At 41.0% G+C, this 26890-nt stretch overlaps 1 protein-coding gene across 5 annotated transcripts in view; it reads right to left on the reverse strand.

Moving 5' to 3' along the window:
* Positions 1 to 26890, reverse strand: part of LOC124613162 (gamma-aminobutyric acid receptor subunit beta) — a 610426-nt gene that overhangs the window by 6019 nt on the left and 577517 nt on the right. For all 5 annotated transcript variants that reach the window (XM_047141789.1, XM_047141792.1, XM_047141793.1 and 2 more), the window contains exon 8: positions 12132 to 12292. In XM_047141789.1, the coding sequence (XP_046997745.1) occupies positions 12132 to 12292 (161 nt within the window). The remainder of the gene's footprint in view (positions 1 to 12131; positions 12293 to 26890) is intronic.

A 26890-nucleotide genomic window follows, 5' to 3' on the forward strand; every position in this document is an offset into this window, starting at 1 on the left:
TTTCGGCTTTATAGCATTTCTCAAGTGCATGTTGAACTGAAAATTAAGAAGGCGTAAATATCATACAGTGCGGGCTATAGAAGCAAAAAGATATTACATAACTGAAAACAATACTTATATTTAAAATATATTTGACCTGTCTGTGAGACGTCATTGTAGAGAAATAGGCTAACCAGATTTCAAAGAGAAAAAACCTGGACACCTGTGTTTTTATTTTATATCTAACTTTATTACTACAGTTACACTTACCTATCTTGTCAGTTGTCATGATACTTTGAAATCGATAATAGGCCTGTGACGATGCAGCAGCTAAAACTCCATAGCAAAAATGTATCTTCATTTTGTGAATTTGAGAGGGACATGTGGATACATTACTCATAAATAAAATTATTTTCTTCGGAAATAAAAAAAAGACTGCTCTATACTCTTTTATTGTAATAGCCTTGATGTATTTTTTGCGATGTTTAGTCACTAGGCAATTAGGTACAATTTGTTACTCCCAGAAACTGTGTAAAATTATACATTTCATACTAATATTTAACATTTTGTTTGACTGCAGACTCTTAGTGCAAGTGTGCGTACATGTCAAAAAATATTCAATGAGCACTGCCAATATACGCTCCGTCGCTCACATTATTTACAAAATTAACTTCCACAAGGCTGCATCCCCTTAGGAGAAATGGTTTAAGTGATGCTCCTTTATACCTCCTTTGGTTTTGATTTCACTTGTCCCGAGGGCTATAATGTGGAGGGTCGGCAAGTTACAGGCAGGGCAGTTAATACCTGCTTTTCTTTTCAAAATAGTTCTTACTCTTTCTTTAGGCATAAGACGAGTTAAACCAAATGCGGTAGATCTTTAAGAGGTACTATTTCTACATAATTTGTTTTTATGAACATTTAATTAAATGATTAATATTATTGGCTGCATTTTGTTGATAATTAACAGTCAAATGGCGGAAATTTCTTTGAAAAAATTCTACATGACTGTGGTCCTCCAAGAAGGAAAGATTATTTACGATTATTTCGTTTTTCTTTACTTGGTATTCTACAGCGCTTTCGTTTTCTATTCGCTTGGTCTTCTACAGTGCTCTGCTGAGAGCCATGGCTTGTTCCTTCCCACTGTCGAGGACTCGTCTGACAAGCACAGCAACATTTCTCTACCTGTGGCATGAATTTCCTAGTTCCAGACCTAAGCCAGGTTTCCATATTGCTCGAGCATCCATATGTCAATCTGGTGGGAGATATTCAGACTGGGCCATCCATCTAATCTGCTGCGACGTGTGATCTTTCAATAAGAAAATCTTTTGGTCGATTGTAAACCGTGTAGGCCTTCAATCTTTCGCAAGAAAGTTTCGCTGGACTTCAGTCTTGCCTGACCAGGTTTGTACCCATGTTACTGCGTGTACCTGTGGCAGAAGCACACTGGACCAAAAAAGTAGTCACTCCTCCTTCCTCCCCCCCCCCTCACCCCCACCCCCACACCCCACCCACCCAGCCAGCAGACATCGCGCTTATATCGTGTCACATCGCTTTTAATCTTCATAACTGACTCAGTTCGACGACGAAGAAACTCGGCAAGTCTATTCAGGAGTGCTATAACAATCTGAAGTCCGTTGCTGATGAGATCCCGTGGAGCAATGAACTGGCGGCTGCTGTTTGCTATGGCTTACCCACTTGTCTAAATAGTCACAGACATTTTCTGTGCATTAAGAGGAATTCGATGGAAATCTGGTGTATGAATGTTCGCCAGACCAAGAACGAGTACGATTGTTGTCACACTGGAAGATGGAAGTGTCCTCCACACGTTCAACATGAAGGTGTAGAAGATACTGAACAGGGAAACAGTTGGTCGCGGAGAATGTTGAACGTCATGATACGAAAAACACGGTCAAAACACCGCAAGACTGTCTGGCCTGAACTATACCTTCCACACATTGCAGGTTAAAAACATTACTGAGGCATCTGTGCACTTGGTGCCTCACGTCAAGAGTCAAAATCGCGACTCGTCGAATCAAACTACTCGTCTTCAGTCGGGCGCAGTCCAGTTCCTATGGTGTTTGGCCCAATGAAGGTTTCGTGTACCATTGTGAGTAATGGCCTTTTATGAGGCGTCCGATTCCAAATGTCCGTTTCTTGCAGTTCCCTACGCAATGTTCGCTCGGAAACTGGCCGACATGGACCTGCGCTCACTGACGTCAACAATTTGTATTGGATTTGAAATAGACTGTCATTGACAGGCCGTGGCATTCGTCTCCAGTCTCTGTCAGTTTGCATCTTTTCAGGACAATAGTTTTTACGTCTCTTTACATGGTTGGTAGAGGCACACCATTCCTTGCAGACACGTGGTACTGCCAGTGTTGAAGCAAAGCGGACAACTTCATTCACCGTCTGGTCTTCAGCGAGGCCAAACACAGTACCTCCTTTCTGTCATGCTGCCATGCCTCCATGTGCACCGATTTCACTCCAGTGCCATGTTTTATGTCAGCGGTGGTCACAAGACAGCCTGGTACCAGTTGTCACCCTGTACCGTGTTTCAAAGCGACCAGTGTGCTATTTTCAGGAAGTAACTAATATTTTGTCTAGTGACCTTATCTGCATCAGCTTTCTCGAGGTAGATGTTATATTTCATCTAATAATTGAAGGTGCAATACCTGCTAGACAATATCACACAGATTCCAAACTTAGATTCCTTCTGCACCACTCTCAGACTGTTGGAATATCTGGCTGTAAAGGACGAAGTCCTATAGCGGTCCGCCCTGCTCGCACGACATAGGAAAAGGAAAAAAAGAGCAATGTCCTATAAGGCACTCAGTAATTAGTGTACATGTTTCGCTTAGGGTTATGTACTGTTTAGTACGGTACGACTTCTACCAGACAGAGCAATCATATTGTGGTGCATAGTAGTGGTAGCAGTAATCGTGTTTAGCAGTTTCTGAAGTTTGTTGGCTCAGATGGTATCACTAGTTTGAGAGGGATGCAGCTTCACGCAGAAACTCCTGTTCGGTGTTTACAAAAATGTTTCTAATATCTCGTAATGGGATGAAAAATTATTAACACGTTATAGCGTCACAGAAGTTGTGCAGTGTAATATTACACTCCACAAAGTCTGTCTGAATATGACGCAATTTCATTATTTCAAAAAGATAAACAAACACTTAAAGAAACGGAGTAAATGAAGAATATTATGACATGAAGCGCAGATTAACTGTGGCTATTAGAGTTCTCTACCTAATTCTCGAAACATGAATTAAAGTTTCTGACGATACGTACTTGCCTTACCCATGTCATATGAGAAATCTGCGACTTGAATATCTCATCCAGGTAAAAATATCCCCTTCTTTCAGAGTGCGCTGCATTTTATCTCCTTACAAATCACAATTCATCTTCTAGAAAGGTATTTTGCTAAATCGTGGACATGTTTGCAGTACTTCCAAAAGAAACTCTATGCGGAAAGAAAATGAGCATGCAAATCACTAAAGCTGTCCAAACATAAAAAAAGAAAAATACAGCCATTACCTGTTTACCAGGAGAACAGAGTGCTGTGCAAGACTGCAGAGGACATGAGATGGGGGGAAGTTAAGTACCAGCTGAACCGCCGCCACTCTCAACCTCAAACTAATCAGAACTCCTAAAACGTAGCTGATCTGGAGATGAAGTACTAACCATAGATCGACAAGAGTTCCACAGTGCTGTTCACTCATTTGGCTCAAACTCTAAAACTCTAACCTCTCTGAGCGTACCTAATTTTTATTCCATTTCTGATTACATCGCTCTTATAAGCAGAGTGATCCAAAAGCCCAGTAACATTTGAAAATTCACTTAATTCACGGAATAATGTATGCAGAGAAGTAAAAATTAACACAGACGCCTGAAATGACAAATGGCGGTGGACACTAACACATAAGTGACGCCGCATGAGAATCGTGTAGAAAATGAGTTGTAGTAAGAGAGAGAGAGTCATCACGGCTGATAAACACCTGCTGGAAGGTACGACTTTTAAGCAGGATGGCTCTCCGTCCCATATTGCTACACATGTCAAAGTTATCTTCCTTACATCGTGGGGTGAGGATCGCGTACTGTTATTGGCTTCCCATTTCCCCAGACCTGTCCGTGTGACCGTTGGTTGTGAGGCTACCGGAAATCTGAAGTCTACCGCGATCGTCCGATCTCATTGAGGATGCTAAAAGGCAACATCCGACGGTAACTTCTCACCACCCTTAGCTACTGATATGCTGTACAGTGCTGTTCATAACAAGGTCCCTCGACTACAAGTCGGTTGTTGATGAACGACGGCCGAAATGTTGAGCATTTGCGGTAAACGATATCGTCTTTACTAATAATCAATTATTGTGCTAATTATTGCTTTTGTATCATCTGAAGCGTCGTCTATTGGTCATTTTCTGCATTTTTTGGTTTCAATAAAATCCCATGTCACTTCAAGCATGTGTGTCAATTTTTAGCTCTCTACCTATATTATTCCGTGAAGCATGAATTTTCAAATGTTAAGAGAGTTTTGCGCCACCCTGTACATCAGAAAAAACCGCAGTAACTCGAAGAATGTAATAGGGAAGGCTCGTGCACCAGTGCCAAGAAAGTGACAAATAGATCCAAACATCTATAATAATCAGGTGCAGTATTCGGATCTACGACCGCTTCCCCAGTTCACAATAAAAAACAACGATACCTCGACGAAATCTTATAATTAGCATACCAATGAAAAAATAGTATTTTTGTGTACACAGAATAAATTAAAAATGATTTATTTCGCAACCGGTGACAATACTAAAGAAATAGCGCTATGGTGAAATATAATTCAAAATATGCAACAACGGTGATGTTCAGCAACCATTATGTCACTGGTCAAAGTCGTCGGCTAATATCGCAGGTTCCTCTGGACTCACACATACTTGAGGCTCTGTAGCTATCACTATAGAGTAAGCGTATCAGTGTAGTGAGCATTAAGATGTCACAAATTGTTATGGTGTAGGAAGAATAGCGACAGCAACCGCTAATTTTTAGCGTTTATACTGCACTTGATCGTATAGTTGAGTCTCTATTTTAAAAAATTATGCCGCGCCGACACTGAGAAATGGCTTCCTAGTATACCAAAATGAAAGTGTCGCGAAAAACGCCGAATTTTAAGGATTGCCATGCAGCAAATTAGCTATTTATCACCGGCTGAAGTATTTATGGGGACGAAATTCTTCTCTTTTTCCCTTCTGGTGTCCCATTTTAATTTCCATTCATTTCTCGGAAATTAATTTACTAACTGTACGTACTCGATCTCAATGACGATTACTAATGCTACAGTTTCCTAATGAGGAAACTTAGAAACAAGAACTGTTATTGGGAGATTTGTTTAATCTGAGGTGATGACTCAGACTGTCGTAAACAAATTTTGTCTGAAGGTGAAAATTGCTTGAAATGTGTGCACACATTCAAAAGATTGACTGTCAGGATACGTCCACACTACCGAATTTATCCAACACTTAACCATACCTCTTTGGTGGATTTTCAATTGCATCCGTAGGAGCTGCAATTACTCAACTTACTGCTACTAATAACTGTGTAAAGACAGGAAAAATAAGTACAACATTGAAGTTTCAGTGTTACAAGGAAGCATCTCCAACTCGACCTCATATTTTGAGAAAAAAGTACACTGGCAAGATATCAAACCCAGCAATAGATCCTGCCTTACAATTTCGGTCATAATTCTGATAGAACGCAGTTATGACCTTCTGAACGTACAGCTTTTAAATTTCGCGCGTGCTGGTTGTTTGTCACTCGCTTCGCTCCACAGTCGCCGCGTAACACCAACAGCGACTCAAAGGAAGGCTTCGGCGCTTGTTCGTGACGTCACGTCAGCTAGGCACGGCGAACGCCAGGTCTGTTGCAGGCATACTCATAATGGTGGTGTGTCCCTCTCTGACACAGGAAAATGTGAAACTATTGGCGGTAGTTGACCAACACAATGTTCTGAGAGATTTCTGAAATCAATTAATTGTGCAATTCATTACACTTCTTAACAAATAGTGTACTCCTGAATAAATTTCCATCTGTTTTAAGGATTCACATACAAAAACAACTTCATGGTCCAGCAGCAACAGAATTCGTGCTACTTTACCTTATTTGTAAATCTGAGGAAGTTACGTTTGTACTGGGTTGCTTTTACAAGAAACTGTGAACACATTGCTGCTCTTCTTTAGGTATCTTGGTTGACTATGGGGTGAGGAGCACTGAATGTTAATGAAATATCTTGCGATTGTACACGTTGGGGGAGGGGGTGGGAGACAGAAGAAGAGGCAAAAGAGAGATACTTGTTTTATCAAATAATTTTTTTTTATTTTATAAAGTTTCTCCTTTCAGTTGCAGGAGGGGAATATTTATCTTTTCTGATGTGCATGTTTAAAAAAGTTTAAGCTCAGCAGTATTTTCGATGTATGAAGCTATTTTGGTTCCTGTTTAGAATTCCTTTCGTTGAAAACGACTGTAATCTAATGACTGGCAACAGTTGGACATTTACACATGTAAATTAGTTCACATTTCCAGTGACGATGTCAAACGAAAATAAATAAATAAATAAAAGAAACGGGTTCATTGTAAGGGGGTTGGAGTAAGTTTCGATAACAAAATGGATCAAGTAAATATAATTACTTGAATGTAAAATTTCCGAAGCTTGCAATGGGGCAAAGCATCTTCTCATATTGATCTATGTTTGTTTCCACAGGATTCAGTAATACAAATCTTCATTTGTAGTTTTACGATAGTAAGAAAATCTTTCATATAAACAAAACTGCAGAATCCAAAACAATACCAAACATCTTGTCCAAAAATAAGAGATTTATAGTGACAAGCAAGCCCAGGCGTTTCTGCCTGCAACAGACCTGGCGTTCGCCGTGCCTAGCTGACGTGACGTCACCAACAAGCGCCGAGGCCTTCCTTTGAGTTGGTGTTGGTAATACTCGGAAGTACTGTACCGCTTAGACAACCAAAGGACTCGATAGGTAAGTAATAAGAGTGCAGTACACAATACGTCAATCTCGCGAACATATACGTCCAGTATTATTACCGATATTCAAGTATTGATATTCTACAGCTATATAGAAACCCCAAAAGCAAACTGAGTACACTCAAGCAAATAAAAATTTCTTATGAAGTGAACGTAATTACCATCGATTTACAATTTAATCATACCAATCACACTGAAGAACAGTGCAAGTACTTTATTCTGACTATGTCAGTTTTAAAATTCAACGAAGAGAACATACAACAGCGATGTTAATAATCAAACAGCGCTACGTTACTTCTTTAACGACAACTCATTCGTTTCATGCATGGGGCAGTATGAATAAAATGGAGAATGTATTTTTATTCTCGGAATTTAGAAAACATTCTCAGTTTCTCAAGAATAAAGCGAGTCAGAGGATGTGCTTCCCCTGAGAATGTTCTCAGCTTGAGTAAAAGGGTGTGAGGGAGGGCAGTTACTGAACGCGACGAACATTCTCTGATTTCGTGTGTATAAAACTAGAGAAGTTTATCACAAGCGGACAACATTCTCAGTTTTTTGAAGATTTAGGCGTACACCAGACAACTGTGTCACTGACATTTTCAGAAGTTCATCATCACGCTTTCCCACAGCATAAATTGAAACGTGGCTACACTGAGCCACAGCGCCAGAGATTGCGCCAAAGAGTATTATTCAGCCGCCTCCACTGGCAGAGCCTGTCGAGGACTCGTAGTAGTCAGTGCTTGCTGAGATGTGATACTGAAAAGTTCTTGTTGAGGTGTGATAGTAGCGAGTCGGTGTGGAGAGATTGTAATGTCTAGAGTGCTTTTCCTCAATATAAACGAAGGTAAAAAAAAAATTTTTTTTCTTTTCTCTCTCATTATTTTAGTGTCCTGAATAATGCGTCATTACAGGTTCAGTCAACAAAGCATCTGGCGTGTGTTCTTGTATTAGAGTGTAATTCTGGGTTTCTTGCGCAATTGTAGTATTTCTATTTTTTTTTAAATTACTTTCTTGTCTTGTTGAAGAAGAACCGTGCCAGATGTGTACGTTGAGTCATACTTCCACACACAGAACAGTTATACTACATTACCCGCACTCGGGTTGGATCCGACCTCACCTTTACGTTACTCTTATTAGTTTCTTTTCAGGGGAGGATTCAACCCCATATTGATGTTTACATTACATCTAAGTTTTGTTTTCTCTTCTAGTATCATACTAAAATGGCGCATCAACTTCTTAGAACTCCTGAGGAGGTATACAACGAGTTTCTCCGACAGGAGGCTGAGTCAGAGGATGGCGACAATATCGATGCAGAAAACTGTTCAGAAAGCGAGGATGATGTATTATCTAAAACTGATGACAAGGATGATGTATTTCATTGTGCGGCAGGAGCAGTCGAGTTTGATAATTCTCAGTCAGATGTAGATGATGAGAGAAATTTTGAGCTAGGTAAAAACATAGAGACAATGTGGACCAACAAACCCATCCATTCAAAATTTTCTACGACACCAGCGTCAAATATTATTACTCATCTCCCTGGTCCACGTGGGGAAGCAAGGGGGGCACTAGTGAATTAGAAATATTTTTATTATTTATAGATTCAAAAATTATAGAAAAAATTGTTTTGTACACAAATCTTGAAACCGAGAAATCTAGACAAAAGTACAATACGGTCCAGTGGGTTCGTTCACCAACAGAGAGCGTTGAAATAAAAGGGTTGATGGGCCTTCTCTTCATGAGTGGTGTCCTAAAAAATTCTATGCTCAGTGTAGATGAGATGTTCTCAGCAACCTATCGACCTCCGGTATTGATAATAAAACTTTTTCCCATTATTCACTTTTCATTTTACTCCGAAAAATCGATATTTGGAGGGTGGGGTCTGATCCAACCCAACCTTACCGTTTATGTCAGGAAACTTCACTTACCGTTAGAGGGTTAACAACAGCAACGCGTTTTCCTAACGTTGAAATCCAGCGGAAGAGTACTTTATGAAGATTATAAATAATTTAAAAAATACAAATTTCGTTAATTGTCATTGATCTTCATTCAGAACATATTTTTTAATGTTATGCAGATATGCAACAAGCGCACTGAAACTATAAATACAAATACAACTTTGGCTGCGAAAAGTCACATACATTAGTAAGACTTAAATTTTTGACTTCGGTTTTACTGAAATATTTAAAAAAAGGTTCGGAATCTAAAATAAGAAATCATTAAAAACAATACTCCTTGAGCTAGGTTGCAGTGGGGCGGAGCGAGCGTCAAACAACCGATGCACGCGAAATTTAAGAGCTGTACTTTCGGAAGGCCATACACGCGTACTATCAGATTTATTGCCCAAATTCTCGAGCGGAATCGAGTCGAGTGCTGAGACTGATATCTTTTCAAGAGTGCTCTCCCCCCTCCCCCCCTTCAAATGTGAGGTCGAGTTGGTGTCGTTCCCGTGTTAGCGTAAAATGCAAACAGCGATATGCGTAAGTGACGTGACATGTTCGGGCTGATGTTGCTGACAAGGGAACCTCCCCATCGCACCCCCGTCAGATTTAGTTATAAGTTGGCACAGTGGATAGGCCCTGAAAAACTGAACACAGATCAATCGAGAAGACAGGAAGAAGTTATGTGGAACTATGAAAAAAATAAGCAAAATATACAAACTGAGTAGTCTATGTGCAATATACAGGGTGTTTCAAAAATGACCGGTATATTTGAAACGGCAATAAAAACTAAACGAGCAGCGATAGAAATACACCGTTTGTTGCAATATGCTTGGGACAACAGTACATTTTCAGGCGGACAAACTTTCGAAATTACAGTAGTTACAATTTTCAACAACAGATGGCGCTGCGGTCTGGGAAACTCTATAGTACGATATTTTCCACATATCCACCATGCGTAGCAATAATATGGCGTAGTCTCTGAATGAAATTACCCGAAACCTTTGACAACGTGTCTGGCGGAATGGCTTCACATGCAGATGAGATGTACTGCTTCAGCTGTTCAATTGTTTCTGGATTCTGGCGGTACACCTGGTCTTTCAAGTGTCCCCACAGAAAGAAGTCACAGGGGTTCATGTCTGGCGAATAGGGAGGCCAATCCACGCCGCCTCCTGTATGTTTCGGATAGCCCAAAGCAATCACACGATCATCGAAATATTCATTCAGGAAATTAAAGACGTCGGCCGTGCGATGTGGCCGGGCACCATCTTGCATAAACCACGAGGTGTTCGCAGTGTCGTCTAAGGCAGTTTGTACCGCCACAAATTCACGAAGAATGTCCAGATAGCGTGATGCAGTAATCGTTTCGGATCTGAAAAATGGGCCAATGATTCCTTTGGAAGAAATGGCGGCCCAGACCAGTACTTTTTGAGGATGCAGGGACGATGGGACTGCAACATGGGGCTTTTCGGTTCCCCATATGCGCCAGTTCTGTTTATTGACGAAGCCGTCCAGGTAAAAATAAGCTTCGTCAGTAAACCAAATGCTGCCCACATGCATATCGCCGTCATCAATCCTGTGCACTATATCGTTAGCGAATGTCTCTCATGCAGCAATGGTAGCGGCGCTGAGGGGTTGCTTCATTTGAATTTTGTATGGATAGAGGTGTAAACTCTGGCGCATGAGACGATACGTGGACGTTGGCGTCATTTGGACCGCAGCTGCAACACGGCGAACGGAAAGCCGAGGCCGCTGTTGGATCGCCTGCTGCACTAGCTGCGCGTTGCCCTCTGTGGTTGCCGTGCGCGGTCGCCCTACCTTTCCAACACGTTCATCCGTCATGTTCCCAGTCCGTTGAAATTTTTCAAACAGATCCTTTATTGTGTCGCTTTTCGGTCCTTTGGTTACATTAAACCTCCGTTGAAAACTTCGTCTTGTTGCAACAACACTGTGTTCTAGGCGGTGGAATTCCAACACCAGAAAAATCCTCTGTTCTAAGGAATAAACCATGTTGTCTACAGCACACTTGCACGTTGTGAACAGCACACGCTTACAGCAGAAAGACGACGTACAGAATGGCGCACCGACAGACTGCGTTGTCTTCTATATCTTTCACATCACATGCAGCGCCATCTGTTGTTGAAAATTGTAACTACTGTAATTTCGAAAGTTTGTCCGCCTGAAAATGTACTGTTGTCCCAAGCATATTGCAACAAACGGTGTATTTCTATCGCTGCTCGTTTAGTTTTTATTGCCGTTTCAAATATACCGGTCATTTTTGAAACACCTTGTACGTAACATCAAGGGTAATGTGAGCTCAGGAATGCCGTGGTCCCGTGGTTAGCGTGAGCAGCTGCGAAACAAGAAGTTCTTGGTCAACTATTCCCTCAAGTGAAAAGTTTAATTTTTTATTTTCAGACAATTATTATCTGCCTTTTTTGGGAGTGATTATCACGTCCACAAGAAAACCTAAATCGGGCAAGGCAGGCAGAAGAATCTTTTTACCCATTCGCCAAGTGTACAAGTTAGGTGGGTCGCCAACATATTCCTGTCATGTGACGCACATGCCGTCACCAGTGTCGTATAGAATATATCAGACGTGTTTTCCTGTGGAGGAATCGGTTGACCTATGACCTTGCGATCAAATGTTTTCGATTCCCATTGGAGAGGCACGTCCTTTCGTCTACTAATCGCACGGTTTTGCGGTGCGGTCGACACTAAACGTATTACAGTGAACAGAGACGTCAATGAACGAACGGACAGATCATAACTTAGCGAAAACAAAGAAATTAAACTTTTCACTAGAGGGAAGACTTGAACCAAGGACCTCTCATTCCGCAGCTGCTCACGCTAACCACGGGACCACTGCACTTCTGAGCTCACATTACAATTGATGTTGCCTATCTTTCACATAGACTACTCAGTTTGTATATTTTGCTTATTTTTTTCGTAGTTCCACACAACTTCTTCCTGTTTTCTCGATTCATCTGTGCTCAGTTTTTCAAGGCCTATCCACTGTGCCAACTTATAACTAAATCTGAGGGGGGTGCGATGGGGAGGTTCCCTTATGAGATCCACTCGAGAGAAATTCCTGCTCCGTGGCTGTCGCTAGAGAACAAGGCAGGGCAGGAGCGCTGCTGGGGTGATGCGGCTGCGGCTGCGGCGTTGTGGCGCGCGACACTCACTGTTTGCTTGGGCGCGTGGTCGCCCTCCGGGGGCGGGCCGGGCGGCGGCGCGTGCGGAGCCTCGAGGCCGGCCTTCTTCTGCTCGGCCATCTTCTGGATGGCCAGGAAGCGGTTCTTGCGCATCTGGATGCGCTTCGCCATGTAGCCCACCGTCGCGTACTCTGCGGGCACAGTCGCTTCTGTCACATAACCTGCGCTACGGATAGAATAAGTTGCGGCAGCGCCGGTGACCACTAAACTAAAGGCCCGTCCACACGCAACGATCTGTCTGCGCAAATGTCTGCGCACAACACATCTGCGCAGACAGATCGTTGCGTGTGGACAGAAGATTTGCACCAACTTGAGGTGTGTGCAAACCTGGATGTTGGATTTGGAGGTTTGAGCGAAACCTCTCAAATCTGTGGGTTCAAACCACATCTGCGCAGACAAGTTGGAGCGTGTGGACAGGAGATAGCCGCAAATCTGGCGCGAAACAGCTGTTTGCTCAGTCTAGTGTTTGTATTTGTGCGCACAGGGCATTAAAATGGCTGATACTCGTCAGTTTTCTCGAGAGTTTGTAAGTGAATTCATTGAAATATATAGAAACCACCCATGTTTGTGGAAGATTAAAAGTAAAACATATAGTGACCGAGACAAAAAGACAGCAGCATACAATGCTCTAATTGAAAAATTGCGGGCAGTTGACACCTCGGCAAACAGAGAAACAGTAATAAAAAAAAATAAAAATAAAAAATAAAAAAAAATTCGTTGCGAACTGTTGACCGAAAAGAGTTATACAAAGTTCAGAAATCTAGAAGATCTGATGTAGGAGTAGATCAAATATACCAGCCAACGTTATGGTATTTTGATCTGCTTGGCTTTCTTAGTGATCAAGAAATGCCAAGACCAATCAGGAGTACAATTGAAGATGAAATTGGAGTGTCAATATACAAGTATTTTTTCTCATAATATGAGGGGTTACAAGCTTTAAGAGATAATTATAAGTTTCGGCATCCATCCGCAAATAATTTCGCCAGTCGTTAGGTTCGCCCTGCAACTCTCGCAGTAAATTTACGTGAGAAAACTGCTTTCGCTTTAGCAGCCACTGTCTACACCATTTTGACCGCTTTCTCTGTTTCCTGCGGTTGGTCTGAATGTTTTTTGAAGCACAAGTTGCGAACACAGACCACAACAGAACTTCCTCCATTTCTGTATTTCAAAATAACTGAATTAAATTTTTGACGTTCACGGGGAGCGTAGTCGCTTGCCACTGATATTTCTTTTCTACACCGACAGATGGCGGGCGAGGCGTAGATTGGGGTTTGTGTCGTGTGAACACACCACATCTGCAGCGATCTTTTGCATGTACAGACATCTGCGCCGATGTCTGCGCAGACAGATCGTTGCGTGTGGACCGAGCTTAAGGAATTATGCAGGATCATTCTGCACTCTACCAACACATTTCCACAAGTTTATCGAGGTTATTGGCATGTGTAGGCCCAGTTGCTCTTCATAGAATAGTTCGTTCGGTTTGTTACCCTGGTTATCTTTATGGCTTGTGACGGTACGTCACATAAATGGACATTTGGAGAAAGGGAAAGGAAGTTTTTGTTATGAGACGTGTGAATTATAAATTATTTCAAGACCGTGTATGTGTGCGCGATGTATAACAAATAGTAAAGAACGTAAGTTATTATTATCAAAACACAAATATCTATGTAATTAACAAAACACAGTTTTTTTGGTATAATCTCTGTGTAACATAGGCCATGAAGATACGTAACGTTAGCGACGGTCCCGGACGGTGCACAAGTTCCGCCCAATCACCCCCCCTCCACACCTACCCCGCCACACGAACCAAGAGCGCATCAATAGGATCTTTGGTAGTCCTCGTCGCTGTCGTGTTTTTGTTCGTCGTTTTTTGTTTCACCGCGGTTGTTCATACTAGCAGTGTTGTGCTGTTAGTACTTCTTAGCAGTTTGTGTAATACTGTCAAAATGAAACATAGATATGCACTCTCAATAAAGTTATTATACACAAGGTACCTAATCTTGACTGTTGTGGCCCACTGCTGTCAAAACTGTTATCTAACAGACATTAAAGTACGATAAGATGTGTTGGAATGACACTGACGAAAATTATGTACATATGTTTCACAATAGGCAGGTCTAAAGCTCTCAAGCACTGAAGAAGAACTCAAAGTAATCTCGTGTCTGCTGTAAGCAAGCAGTCAGAGTTCACAAGTAAAAATTCACCATTACACACGCAAATATTAATGAAGAATGTCACTGTATAAATATCTGACTGCTTGAATTACGCATTTCTACATTAACCCACTCTTATATTCTTTAGTCTTAATGAGGTATTCAGAAACAAACCAAGACATCGACTTTGCCATGTTTATCCACAACATTGACTTTAGACAATCGAGATAATGGACAGCATCTTTGGCGATACTACCAATTACTATTTCCCAACAGAATTTCTTACAATACGCGAGGTGACGGAAATTTGCGCTCACTGTAGTTAACAAATATCACATTTTTTGATATAGTGCAGATGAAAGCTCATGAAATAAAAAAGACAGTGTGGATACCATTTTTATTTTTCTTTCTTATTGATGATTTTTCAACTCGCATATTCAATGAACATATTTCTAATTCTTTTCACAGTGGTACCAGAAAAACTGTATTCCGTACTAACTACTGATTTTCTCCCTTGTTATGACTAGCATATCTGTGATACGAACAACTTTGATGTTGGAACATGCGGCAGACCATGGGCGGAGCTTCGGATATGGATTGGTGTGGAGGGGGGTGATTGGGCGGGACTTGTGCACCGTCCGGGGCTGTCGCTAACGTTACGTCATAAAGGGACATTTGGAGAAAGGGAAAGGAAGTTTTTGTTATGAGACGTGTAAATTATAAATTATTTCAAGGCTGTGTATGTGTGCGCGATGTATAGCAAATAGTAAAGAACGTAAGTTATTATTATCAAAACACAAATATCCATGTAATTAACAAAACACAGTTTTTTTTTTTTGTATAATCTCTGTGTAACATAGGCCATGAAGATCAGAGACAATGCTTTGATTGAACTATCTCTCCTGTTTTTGTTTCGTCTAGCGGTAGGCCGCCATTGTACTGCTGTCTGATAATTAACGTAAGTTTTATCTGTATTTTGAAAAATATAATAGAAATTGTTATTGGAAAGTGTGTATTATTGACTTAGTTGTCACCTCTCATGATCGCGACCATTAATTATAATTAACAAAGTTTTTTACAGGACTTCATAGTGCAGGGAGCTCATCTCCCCTAGCAGGATTTAGTCAGCCATTACGCTGACTGTAATATTTAATTAAAATTTCATATCATAATATTAAATGTAAATGCGAGAGACTTCTCAATTTTGACCTTTCATTAATTTCAAAGTTAAAAAGAGTTAAAATAGATTTAGTTTATTAATATTTAGAATACTGAGTGAGATTCTCTCTAGTTTTGCCTTGCAAACAATGAATATTTAATACTGAAAATCATTACATTCCGCAATATCTCTGTTAATCTTTATGTAATTTGGTACATAAATAACCAGTAGCCCCTGAGACCCATATTAATAATTACAGTTTGCGTAAGAATACGCATCTTTTCTTTTCTAAGTAGCAGCGCTCACGCAAACTATTTATTAGAAGGCGGTCATCGCGCGCTGTGTTTAAAAAATATTATATCGTACGTACTTCGGGTCAGCCGATGTCCGTACGAGTGTTATCGCGGTATAAGTTAATTAAAAGTCTCATGCTAGCCCACAATTTTTAAGGCCACCCCAACCAAAATCATAAAATATATAATTATAAAAATAAAAAAGTACACTCTGTACCCTGATAGGCTGCATTCCACTAAAAATATCTGAAATAAACTTGCCTCCGCAGCTGAGCTCGCTAACCCGTGCTTGTGCTCGCGGCTCGGAAATAGCGGATTGGAAGTCTAGCATTTGGCCGGCTAGGCAGCAGAGACTGTGGAGTAAAATTATTTATTGTCAGACTTTACACCAAGGTCCTGGATTAAATGCCAAACGCAGTGTCTCATGAAGTGAGGGCATATGACACTGTTGATGGCGATCCATCCGTCGGATGGGGACATTAAGCCCTGCCGTCCCAATGTACTACTTATGAGGCATACGATATTGCAGTGCATACGTTGTTAAGAAGAGCTAGCGATGTTCCTTCGGAACACACACTGCAGTCACTACAACGGTTATGAAATACATGAAAAGTATTCGCAGTTGCGTCGAAAATTTCTGCCGAACCGGGACTCGAGCCCGGATTTCCGGCCTTACGCGAGCGGTCGCCTTAAGCGCTTTGGATGTCCGTGCTCGACTCAATGCCAGACGCAAATTTCCATACATCGCCATTCCAACGTCATAACCTGTACTCGTACACACATTACGTAATTCCTGTATACAGGAGGACATTTTAATTGAAAGTCCGAAGGAATACTGCATCGTTCTTCTTAATAATACAGGGTGATTCAAAAAGAATACCACAACTTTAAAAATGTGTATTTAATGAAAGAAACATAATATAACCTTCTGTTATACATCATTACAAAGAGTATTTAAAAAGGTTTTTTTTCACTCAAAAATAAGTTCAGAGATGTTCAATATGGCCCCCTCCAGACACACGAGCAATATCAACCCGATACTCCAACTCGTTCCACACTCTCTGTAGCATATCAGGCGTAACAGTTTGGATAGTTGCTGTTATTTCTCGTTTCAAATCATCAATGGTGGCTGGGAGAGGTGGCCGAAACACCATATCCTTAACATACCCCCATAAGAAAAAATCGCAGGGGGTAAGATCAGGGCTTCTTGGAGGCCAGTGATGAAGTGCTCTGTCACGGGCTGCCTGGCGGCCGATCCATCGCATCGGGTAGTTGACGTTCAGGTAGTTACGGACAGATAACTAACCTTTTTCGTAGGACTCTCCATACAGTTGATTGTGGAATTTGCAGCTCTCTGCTAGCTCTGCGAGTCGATTTTCCTGGGCTGCGAACAAATGCTTGCTGGATGCGTGCTACATTTTCATCACTCGTTCCCTTTGCACAAACACCCATTCTCTGTAAACTGTTTATACCAACGTTTAATACAATACCTATCAGGAGGTTTAAAACCATACTTCGTTCGAAATGCACGCTGAACAACTGTCGTCGATTCACTTCTGCCGTACTCAATAACACAAAAAGCTTTCTGTTGAGCGTTCGCCATCTTAGCATCAACTGACGCTGACGCCTAGTCAACAGCGCCTCAAGCGAACAAATGTACAACTAAATGAAACTTTATAGCTCCCTTAATTCGCCGACAGATAGTGCTTAGCTCTGCCTTTTGTCGTTGCAGAGTTTTAAATTCCTAAAGTTGTGGTATTCTTTTTGAATCACCCTGTACAGGCACTGCAGTATGGTATTTATCCGCCGATACCAGGCAGCGACTTTCAGTTAAAATAGCCACCGCTGTATGGGAATGATATTGTATTGTGTACTGAACCGGGGACCTAGAAACGGCGGAGAGGCTTCGTCCCGCCGTAGCCCTCAGTGGTTCACAACCCCACAACAGGCCACAGCAGTCCACCCACTCCACCACCGCCGCCGCACACCAAACCCAGGGTTATTGTGCGGTTCGGCCCTTAGTGGATCCCCCTCGCCACCTCCCCCTCCACCCGGGAACGTCTCATACCAGACGAGTGTAACCCCAAATGTTTTGGGAATTATATAATGTGTATACAAGTTCAGGAAGTGACGCAGGAACGGCTATACAATTATGGAAACTTTGGTCTGACCGTGAGTCGTGCACGATAACCAAAGCTATTAAGTCGACTGCTCGCGTAAAGTGGGAAATCCTGGTTCATGACAAATTTTCACTGTCTTCATTCCCCTATACAGTTGATGGTTGTTTGTATTCGCAGCTGCGAATATATTTCATGTATTGTGAGGAGTAGGATGTATGCGCCGGCACCGGGTTTCTCATCGTTTCACTACACAAACGTGATATCCCAGAGTACATACTCTCATTACAGTCACCTGCACTCAACAGGTACAGTTAACACACAAATTTCATACCTTGCCTGGAAAGGGGCATTGTGCACGTGAGAAGAAAATCCTTTGCGATTAATAGGCTCAATAAATTCCAGGGGCTCCCTGCCAACAATGCCATGCAAGTCTTTCTTCTACCTAGACTCCAGTACAAACCGAGTATGTGTTAGGTTTAAAAGGGAAAGTTTTCCTTCTTTGGCGCATAGTGCTTCCTATTGACACATTTTAAGATCCCCTGTAATACGGCGTTCAGTGTTATATCTTAGTATGTGCTGTACTACACAGTTACATACGATAGCATTCTCCTCTTGTCAGCGTTCCGACCTGAAGACGAACGAAATACGGCACACATCCCGTATTACCTTTATGTGAAACTGTACGCAGATATTATCAGTAAAAGAGATTCATTGCGATAATCGGTGTAATAAACCAAACGATTTTCTGTGCAGAGAGCCACTGGAAAACGTGACTTAATTACATCAAAACGCTCGACAAACAATCCTGATAAATCTGTAGAAGCGTTTCGGCATGATTCGGGCTCATCCAGCATCGCTGTTTCACCATTCTACCCATTGTTCTGCTATTGCAGCTCTTGATACTTATTTATCAACGAAGCAATTTTCTTGCGACATACAACCTTTTAAAAGCAACTGTTCAGTCAAGAGCATGTGAAAAAAGGCAGCAATGGCAAACACAGCCATGCCTGGAGTAAAAATATGGATTGTAAATTGCTTCAATTGTGATGAACAATTTCTGTGTCACGCTAACAACAAAATGTAATTTATTTAGTAGATCTCTACAAAATGCCAGATGCAGTGGATGCAAAAGACGAAATTTGTCTGCGTCAGGACCCGTTTCATGATTATAGAGGCACTTCATCTTTCAAGTACCACCAAATGATGTCTCGAGCCTCAATTACATCTCTGTTTGTATAAGTATGTGCGTAGCGACCATTGAAGTACCTCCAAATGGTGCCCTGAGGTGTAATACATTTTTGTCTGTGTCACCATACGAGTAAACAGTGTCGAGTCTGCTGGCTAATAATAGAGCAGAAAACTTCCTACTTCATTCTAAATGTGTTCCAGCGTCGACAAGTTCCTAAGCGTCATAGACGAAGAAATGCTGTATACAGGTAGTCTCTAAGTAACTCCAGACTATGGTAAATTATAAAAGCACATTCTATTACATGATAATGTTTCGTAGTACGCCGTGAAGAAATATCTGGAAGTAGAGCTGGACACAAAGCTTTATATAACCCTGCGCCATCTCCATGCTTGCAAGGAATACGAGATGGATTTGGGAACATTAACTGTCAGTCTTTCCAAACCGTAAGACCGTTGTCCTCAGTGTACGGCGCACACTTCATGGTGGCAAATCTTGAAGCGTTCATTACCAGCACGAAGGGAGGAGCGACAAATTTCAGAATACGTGATGCATCGCTATTCCTGCTTCCAGCTACGACATTTCTTGGAGCAATTACAAGGCGAGTTTTTTAAGTAAGGTCCGTTTGAACATAAGTACACAACTAAAGATTATTTCAAAAAAGTAAATTTATTTTCAGAAAGTACATACTTGACTCCATTTTTCGACATAGTTGCCAAGTTTGTTCAAACACGTATCATACCTCCCACCAATTTTTAATACCCTCTTCATAAAAGCTTGTCGCCTGCTCCGATAACCAAGAGTTCACTGCCATTTCCACGTCGTCGTCATCGTTGTAACGGTTGCCACTGAGGTGTTGTTTGAGGTGGGGGAACAGCTGGTAATCGCTCAGCGCAAGATCAGGACTGTAGGGTGGGTTGTCTAAAACTTCCCAGCCAAAACTGTCCAATAAATCGAGGGTCTGACCTGCAGTGTGAGGTCTTTCATTGTCATGGAGAAGGACAATTCCCTTTGTCAGCATGCCACGTCTTTTGTTTTGAATCGCTCTGCGTAGCTTTCTCAGGGTTTGGCAGTATGCTTCTGCATTGATAGTGGTTCCTCGTTGCATGATTTTCACGAAGTCGACCGACAAAACACCGTGCCTGTCCCATAACACAGACGCCATGATTTTGCGCTTGGACAGAGTCTGTTTGGCCTTCACCTTTACAGTCGAGTGTGTGTGTGTCTCCATTCCATGCTCTGTTGCTTCAATTCGGGCGTGATATGCGAAAACCATGTTTCGTCTCCAGTTACGAGCTCACTCAAGAAGCTGTCACCTTTTTCGTGATAATGAGTCAAGAACGTCATTGCACAATCAAAAAAAAAAAAAAAAAAAAAAGGTTCAAATGGCTCTGAGCACTATGAGACTCAACTTCTGAGGTCATAAGTCCCCTAGAACTTAGAACTACTTAAACCTAACTAACCTAAGGACGTCACACACATCCATGCCCGAGGCAGGATTCGAACCTGTGACCGTAGCTGTCGCGCGGTTCCAGACTGTAGCCCCTAGAACCGCTCGGCCACTCCGGCCGGCGCACAATCAAATCTTTGGTTTTTGTGGTCCTCTGTTAGGAGTTTTGGGGCCCAACGGGAGCCCAGTTTCCTAAACTTTATGTGTTCAGAAACAATGTTGTAAAGCACTGATCTCGACATGTCAGGAAATTCGCTTGAGAGACCTGTTATTGTGAAGCGCCTGTTCTCACGAAACCTCGCTTTAACTGAAGCCACCTAATCGTCTGTAAGCACTGGAATCACAGAAGGGCAACCGGATTGGTCCTCATCATGGACGTTGTCATGGCCATATTTGAATTCTCGTACCCACTTACGCACTTTGCTTTCACGCATAACAGTATACTGTACACTTTGCAAATCTGTCAATGAATTTCTGCAGCAGACAGGTTCCTTGCTGACAAAAACCTCATCACTGAACGAACCTCACACATGGCGGACCTAATAGCTGAGCGGACCTCACACGCGGCGGGTGAGTTGATAGTCTTAAACATTTTGAAAGCACAGAACAGAACCGAACAGGTTAGCTACAGAGCTGAGCACCGTCGATCCCGATGCATGCCGGTACACTGCGCACGCGCTCGTTGCGGTATGCGCGCGAACTGCTAGTGTCTACAACAAAACGGACCTTCGTTGAAAAACACGCCTCGTGTAATGCGTCTCACAATGATTAAGTGCTCAGTGGTAAACAGTGAAGCTGGTGGGGTGCATTAAGGGCAGTCTCCTGCAAAGGGACACAGGTCATCTCTACTGTTTCTTGCAAGACTGTGGACCGTACAGAGCCATATCGAGTAAGCTCTGCAGATCTGCTTCAGACAGTACTAAACAACACGGCAGTGAACACACCTGTGCAGTGTGCAGTTTCTTACATCCAGCGGACTCCAGGAAGAGCGGTCGTCGTACCTTATCCAAGAGGATCCCAAAACTTATCACTAACTAAACATATTTGGAAAAAAAACTAGGATGACTGTGACTTTCCTCCTATTGTGGACAACATTTTATTTGCTAACCCTAACATTGTTTTGAGACCCTGAAGTTAATAGGAATAACTCGCTTCTTGAACAGCGATGTGGAATGCTACAGTGATGAGCGAAAAGCAGTTCCAAAGCCCGGGACCCAGGCAGCTATCCTGGCTTTATCAAATGGTAGTGAAATACACTGGTGGTGTGAGAAACTATGGATAAGATGTAAGAGTGGATCCTCCTGGGCGTTTCTGAACGACAGGGATCCATCAACGTTTAGGCATGAAGGTAATTGAGTAAGTGAAATATCAAATATTAACGTGAGAGTCCACTTTTGGCATATCATATGCTAGGGGGATCCTAAATATTATTAAAACTTTGCTACTACAGTGCCACTATGCAGTAATGTATTTTGTATCAGGAAACAAATAACAGTTATTATTCTGCCAATATTTTACAAATAATTATTAAGTTGTACAAAGTGTACCAAAGATATCTGTTGCGTGCTAATCTCTTCAGCTGGCGTTAGGATGTGTTGGTAATGTGCTCGATTGGTTATATTTTTTGAAGTTATATGTTACAAACTGTGTCATTTTGAATTATTTTAAGGTGTTTGTTAATAAATGCAACTTATTAGCACCCTGGGGTTTATTTAGAGTAGTTTAGCTACCCACATGTCCATTTATAGCCATAAAGGTATGATGCTGGCATCTCTGAACGAATTAAGTATGCTAGGAGAGCTACTCCGAGGCACTACGACAGCACGAGCATGGTAGAGAATAGGTAGCAAGGAGTTTTAATCGTTCATTCACTAACTTGATCCAAGAAAGGATTAACTTAACTTACCACTTCCTACAGACTCGTAGATTGACTGAGAAATATCTATGGAGGTTTAGGAACATAGCGGGATCTTGTAATATGGCCTTCCTTATGGGGACCATTATTTGATAAACCTGTATTGAGGATAGGAGATGGAATTTGGATCACCTGCATCAGAACGGATAATTTGTTGAAAAAATTGTATTGAGAGTAACGGATGCACTTTTGGAGTACTTTTGCTGAAAATAAGGAATAGGAACAGCGGCCGAATTTTTTGGAGGTTTATAATTGCGCAGGAAGTGAACTGTGAATCAAAAGTTACTGTAATATGTGGCTTATGGGGTAGCAATACGAAGTTATAATTGTGTACATCACTGAGTGTGAAAAGTGCGCATAGCGGAAAGTAGTAAGTTAAGGAAAAATTAAGAACGCATCCAAGAATTACGAAGGTATTGCGAGTGAACAGCTATCACGAGGAAGTAGACGAAAGACAACAGCAACAGATGTGGCGAAGCCAGTCATGTATCCAGAGGAAAAATTGCTGCACGCAGGGAGCAGTCCGAGTCAGAGCATGAGCAAAGATAGATGTGTCCTTGAGGATGCACAAGCAGATGTCTGGAGATCATGGACGCCGTCACAACGCCGGCATATTCTACAATCAGTTACATCATCTGGAGAGCACGAGAACGTACAGAAAGTAAGTATAGGTTCACATTAGTGAAATATTAGTAATTAAATAACGTGACGCATGTTCCCATTGAGGACAACTAAAATGGTGGAAAGCAAAATGAGTATTTTAGGAACATGTGAGGAGCCAAAAAAGAACTCAAGGAACTGTAGAGTTAACAAAAAATAGTGCTGACGGTGATACCCAAATCGTGAGTAATTGGAATGAAAGTAAAGGGAATCTAAAAATTAATGTCAAGCTTTGGAAAAACTGCAAGAGACCAAACCCGATGGTGTGAATTAAATGATGGAGCATATCTCTGAAAGACTAGCAACAAATATTGCTCAAAAACTAGATACAGCTGTTAGGGATAATAACTAATATTTTTACTAAAAATGAAAAAAAATAAAATTAGTAATAAAGAAGCCAATATTACTGAAAAATTAGAGGTATCTGCTAGAGAATCACCTCACCTGCTAAGGATGCTAACAACAAAATTGGTAAAGAATTTGAGAAAATAAGTGAAAGGATAGAAGTATCTATTACGAATACCAAAACTAAAATTGGCAAAATAATAACCAATATCACTATATCACTGATGCTAATAAAGAAACAAAAGACTTACAAGGACAGTTTTTCGATTTCAGAGAGGACCTTGATGTTGAAAAAACTAAAGATATCGAGGATCCTAACTGTAAAACGAGTGAATTGGACAATACTGAAGAGCAGCGAATGACTTGAGAAATGATGCATGTTGTATATACTACTATGAGCAAAATTGACAAAGCAGAAGTAAAATGAAGAAATATATCAAGGAGGTTAACAATGACAAAATAGAAGAATGCTTTAAGAGTATTGCCAAAAGTGTGGAATCTCATCGATAAAATATCGAAGCTGTCAGTAAAATTGAGGGATCCACTAGGAAGACTGACAAAAGGTGGGATTTTACAGATACACAATTGGAAGCTTTTGAGGAAAATACGGAAAAACCCATTAAGAATAATAACGAATCAGAGTGCTCATAAATAAAAGAATAGGGGCACGTGATAAAGAGATACGCAGTAAAATGGACAATATTAACAAAGAACATAAGTACATAAATGAAGATGGCAATGAAACTGAGAATATCATCAGTACTTTGCAAACTACTCTTATTGTTAGTGAAAAGACTGAGGAATGTAAAAGGATATTTTTTGATATAAATAATAAGCTAATTCCAGACGAGCAGGTATGGGCAAACCATCTTTTTAAAACTGACTCTGTTAAGAAATTTAATTACAGTAATATCTAGAAGTACTGGTATTTGGCGTGAGGTCAGTGATTTTAATAACGTACGCATTGAACTATCTGCCGAAAATGTAAATAAAATGTAAAATTCGAAATTGAAAAGGAGGGTTACAGTGAATAATGATAATGGAAAGATTATCAATAAAGACCACTATTTGAAAGCCGATAATTTCCACAAATTTGTTACTAAAGAGAAGTATGCCACATTGGGTATCGTAGAAATAAATTGGGGATATTTTGAAGGTCCTGTATCAAGTGGTTGTTTCGTCAGAAAAAGCAATAAACGGTATTGGTTGCAAGAGTGTGAGTTAGTAATCAAAATAATGGGAAGGGAACATTCTCACCAAGAAGAATGAGGGACTTAGCAACAGTTTTTCCAGGAAAGGAAACCCCATATGTGAGAAACAAAATGGTTCACATTTTCGTGACACTAGACAAAACTGTGATTGTGACATGAAACAATGATTAAAGGTGTTCACGTTTTCATGGCAAGATACAATACAATGATTGTGATAGTGAGAACTTGTCAGGAGTTCAAAATTTCTTGATAATAGCGAATATGATAATCATAACAAAGGAAACGTGGATAGGAGAAAACAAAAAAAGGAACGAGAGTAAAGGGAACTATCAGATAACTGTGAGTGTTAAAGTTGGTGGAACTGAAACAGTTGCGATCATCGGATGTGGGAGCAGTTTATGCACCATTGCGGAAGGACCTTAGAGGCAAATACTAAACAGAGTACCGCAGTTTCAAGTACCAACGTTTGAGGTCATAGATGCCATTTGAGGTAACAGTGAAACATTAAAAGAAATAAATATTAATAGAAATGAAGAATCAAGAAACAGTGTTTTAGTTTTACTATAGGAAAGGATCTGTTGGTAGACTATACTTACGTTATAGGTTCTGAGAAAGCAAATACGACAGTGAAGGCAAGTCGTACAAAGCATGAGATAAGATGTGCAAACATTATTAGTCCTTGCAAAAAAGTGCAGAGAAATTATGTTGGGTGGAGGGAATGAGTAAATGTATTTAATGGGAATGCAATAAAAATGGAATTACCTCACAGAAATGAAAGAGCGCTCAGAGCAATATTGAAAACTTACAGGAAGGAAAGAACAGTCAAATGAATATCGAAACTAGAGAATCAAACAATGAAATAAGAAATGAAGTAAAGGAAATTAGAGCAATTAACAGAGTTGTAAAGGAAGAGTTAATGAATTTGTTTTTGAAATACCAAAATGTTTTTTCAAAGAAGGCGAGTTTAATGAAAGATGTCGGAAAATTATTCAATACTAATGACGAGACACGATTTCTATGAGCGTTTTGAAGGATTGTATGTCGTGAGCAGCATGTCTCACCCAGACGCATTAGAAGTAGGACATACTAAGACCCAGTCAGAGAAAGGGACGTATAACTTAGTAGATACCAAAAAATGGCGCGGTAATTAGTAGAAAGCCGCTTGGCTATAATGATACAAATGTCATGTACTGCAAAAAGCACCTCCATTGTGGACAAATATAGAATGCTTAAAAGACAGAATACTGAGTGGATTTAAGTGTGTACTGTTAAGTAATTGAAACTAAGCCAACAAATGTAACGTAAGATGGTACCAAGATACTTATTATGATTAAAGTTTGTTTTGTTAAATGTTTATGAATGTAGAAGGGGCTGCCAGGACTCAATGAAAAGCTTGTTAAGGATGAATGCAGCCGAGTGCGTGATAGCGTAACATTTAAAGGGCGGCGAACAGAGGTGTCTTGCTGCTAATGACCCTGCAGAATGCAAGAGCAAGCTGTCAGTGTTGGAGCGAGCAGTGAAGTCAAAGTAACGTAAGCATGGACGTGTCATTATAACAGGTGTTTGTAAACACAGTTTGTAAATATTGACTTTATCGTCGGATGAGTTTATACCCTCGTAAGGTAACTAAAGAATATTATTTTATATATAAAAATAGCAAAACAATACTTTTCAATAGATTTTGGCAATTTAATAATAATTATCTGACATTGGGGCAAGGAAAGTTAATAATTCACAAGCATTATCAATACGTAGAAACCGAGCGAGGTGGCGCAGTGGTTAGGCACTGTACTCGCATTCGGGAGGACGACGGTTCAATCCCGCGTCCGGCCATCCTGATTTAGGTTTTCCGTGATTTCCCTAAATCAGTCCAGGCAAATGCCGGGATGGTTCCTCTGAAAGGGCACGGCCGACTTCCTTCCCCATCCTTCCCTAATCCGATGAGACCGATGACCACGCAGTCTGGTCTCCTTCCCCAAACCAACCAACCAACCAATACGTAGAAAATATTTTGTATGCTTTGTCCAAAATGTTTCTTTTATGACATGTAAGCTTAATATAAGCAGCGATGCCTGGAATCATGAGAACAGTTGAACACATGAGGACCAGATGACTGAGGCTGAAGCCAAAAATTGAAGCAACGAAAAAGATGTAGTGGGAGATTGTGTGATTTTGACTGTCAACACTGTGCCATGATGGCATCACAAACCACAGTACCAATAATCAACACATTCAAT

The sequence above is a fragment of the Schistocerca americana genome, chromosome 4 (genome assembly GCF_021461395.2).
Source record: "Schistocerca americana isolate TAMUIC-IGC-003095 chromosome 4, iqSchAmer2.1, whole genome shotgun sequence".
NCBI classification, from domain to species: Eukaryota; Metazoa; Arthropoda; class Insecta; order Orthoptera; family Acrididae; genus Schistocerca; species Schistocerca americana.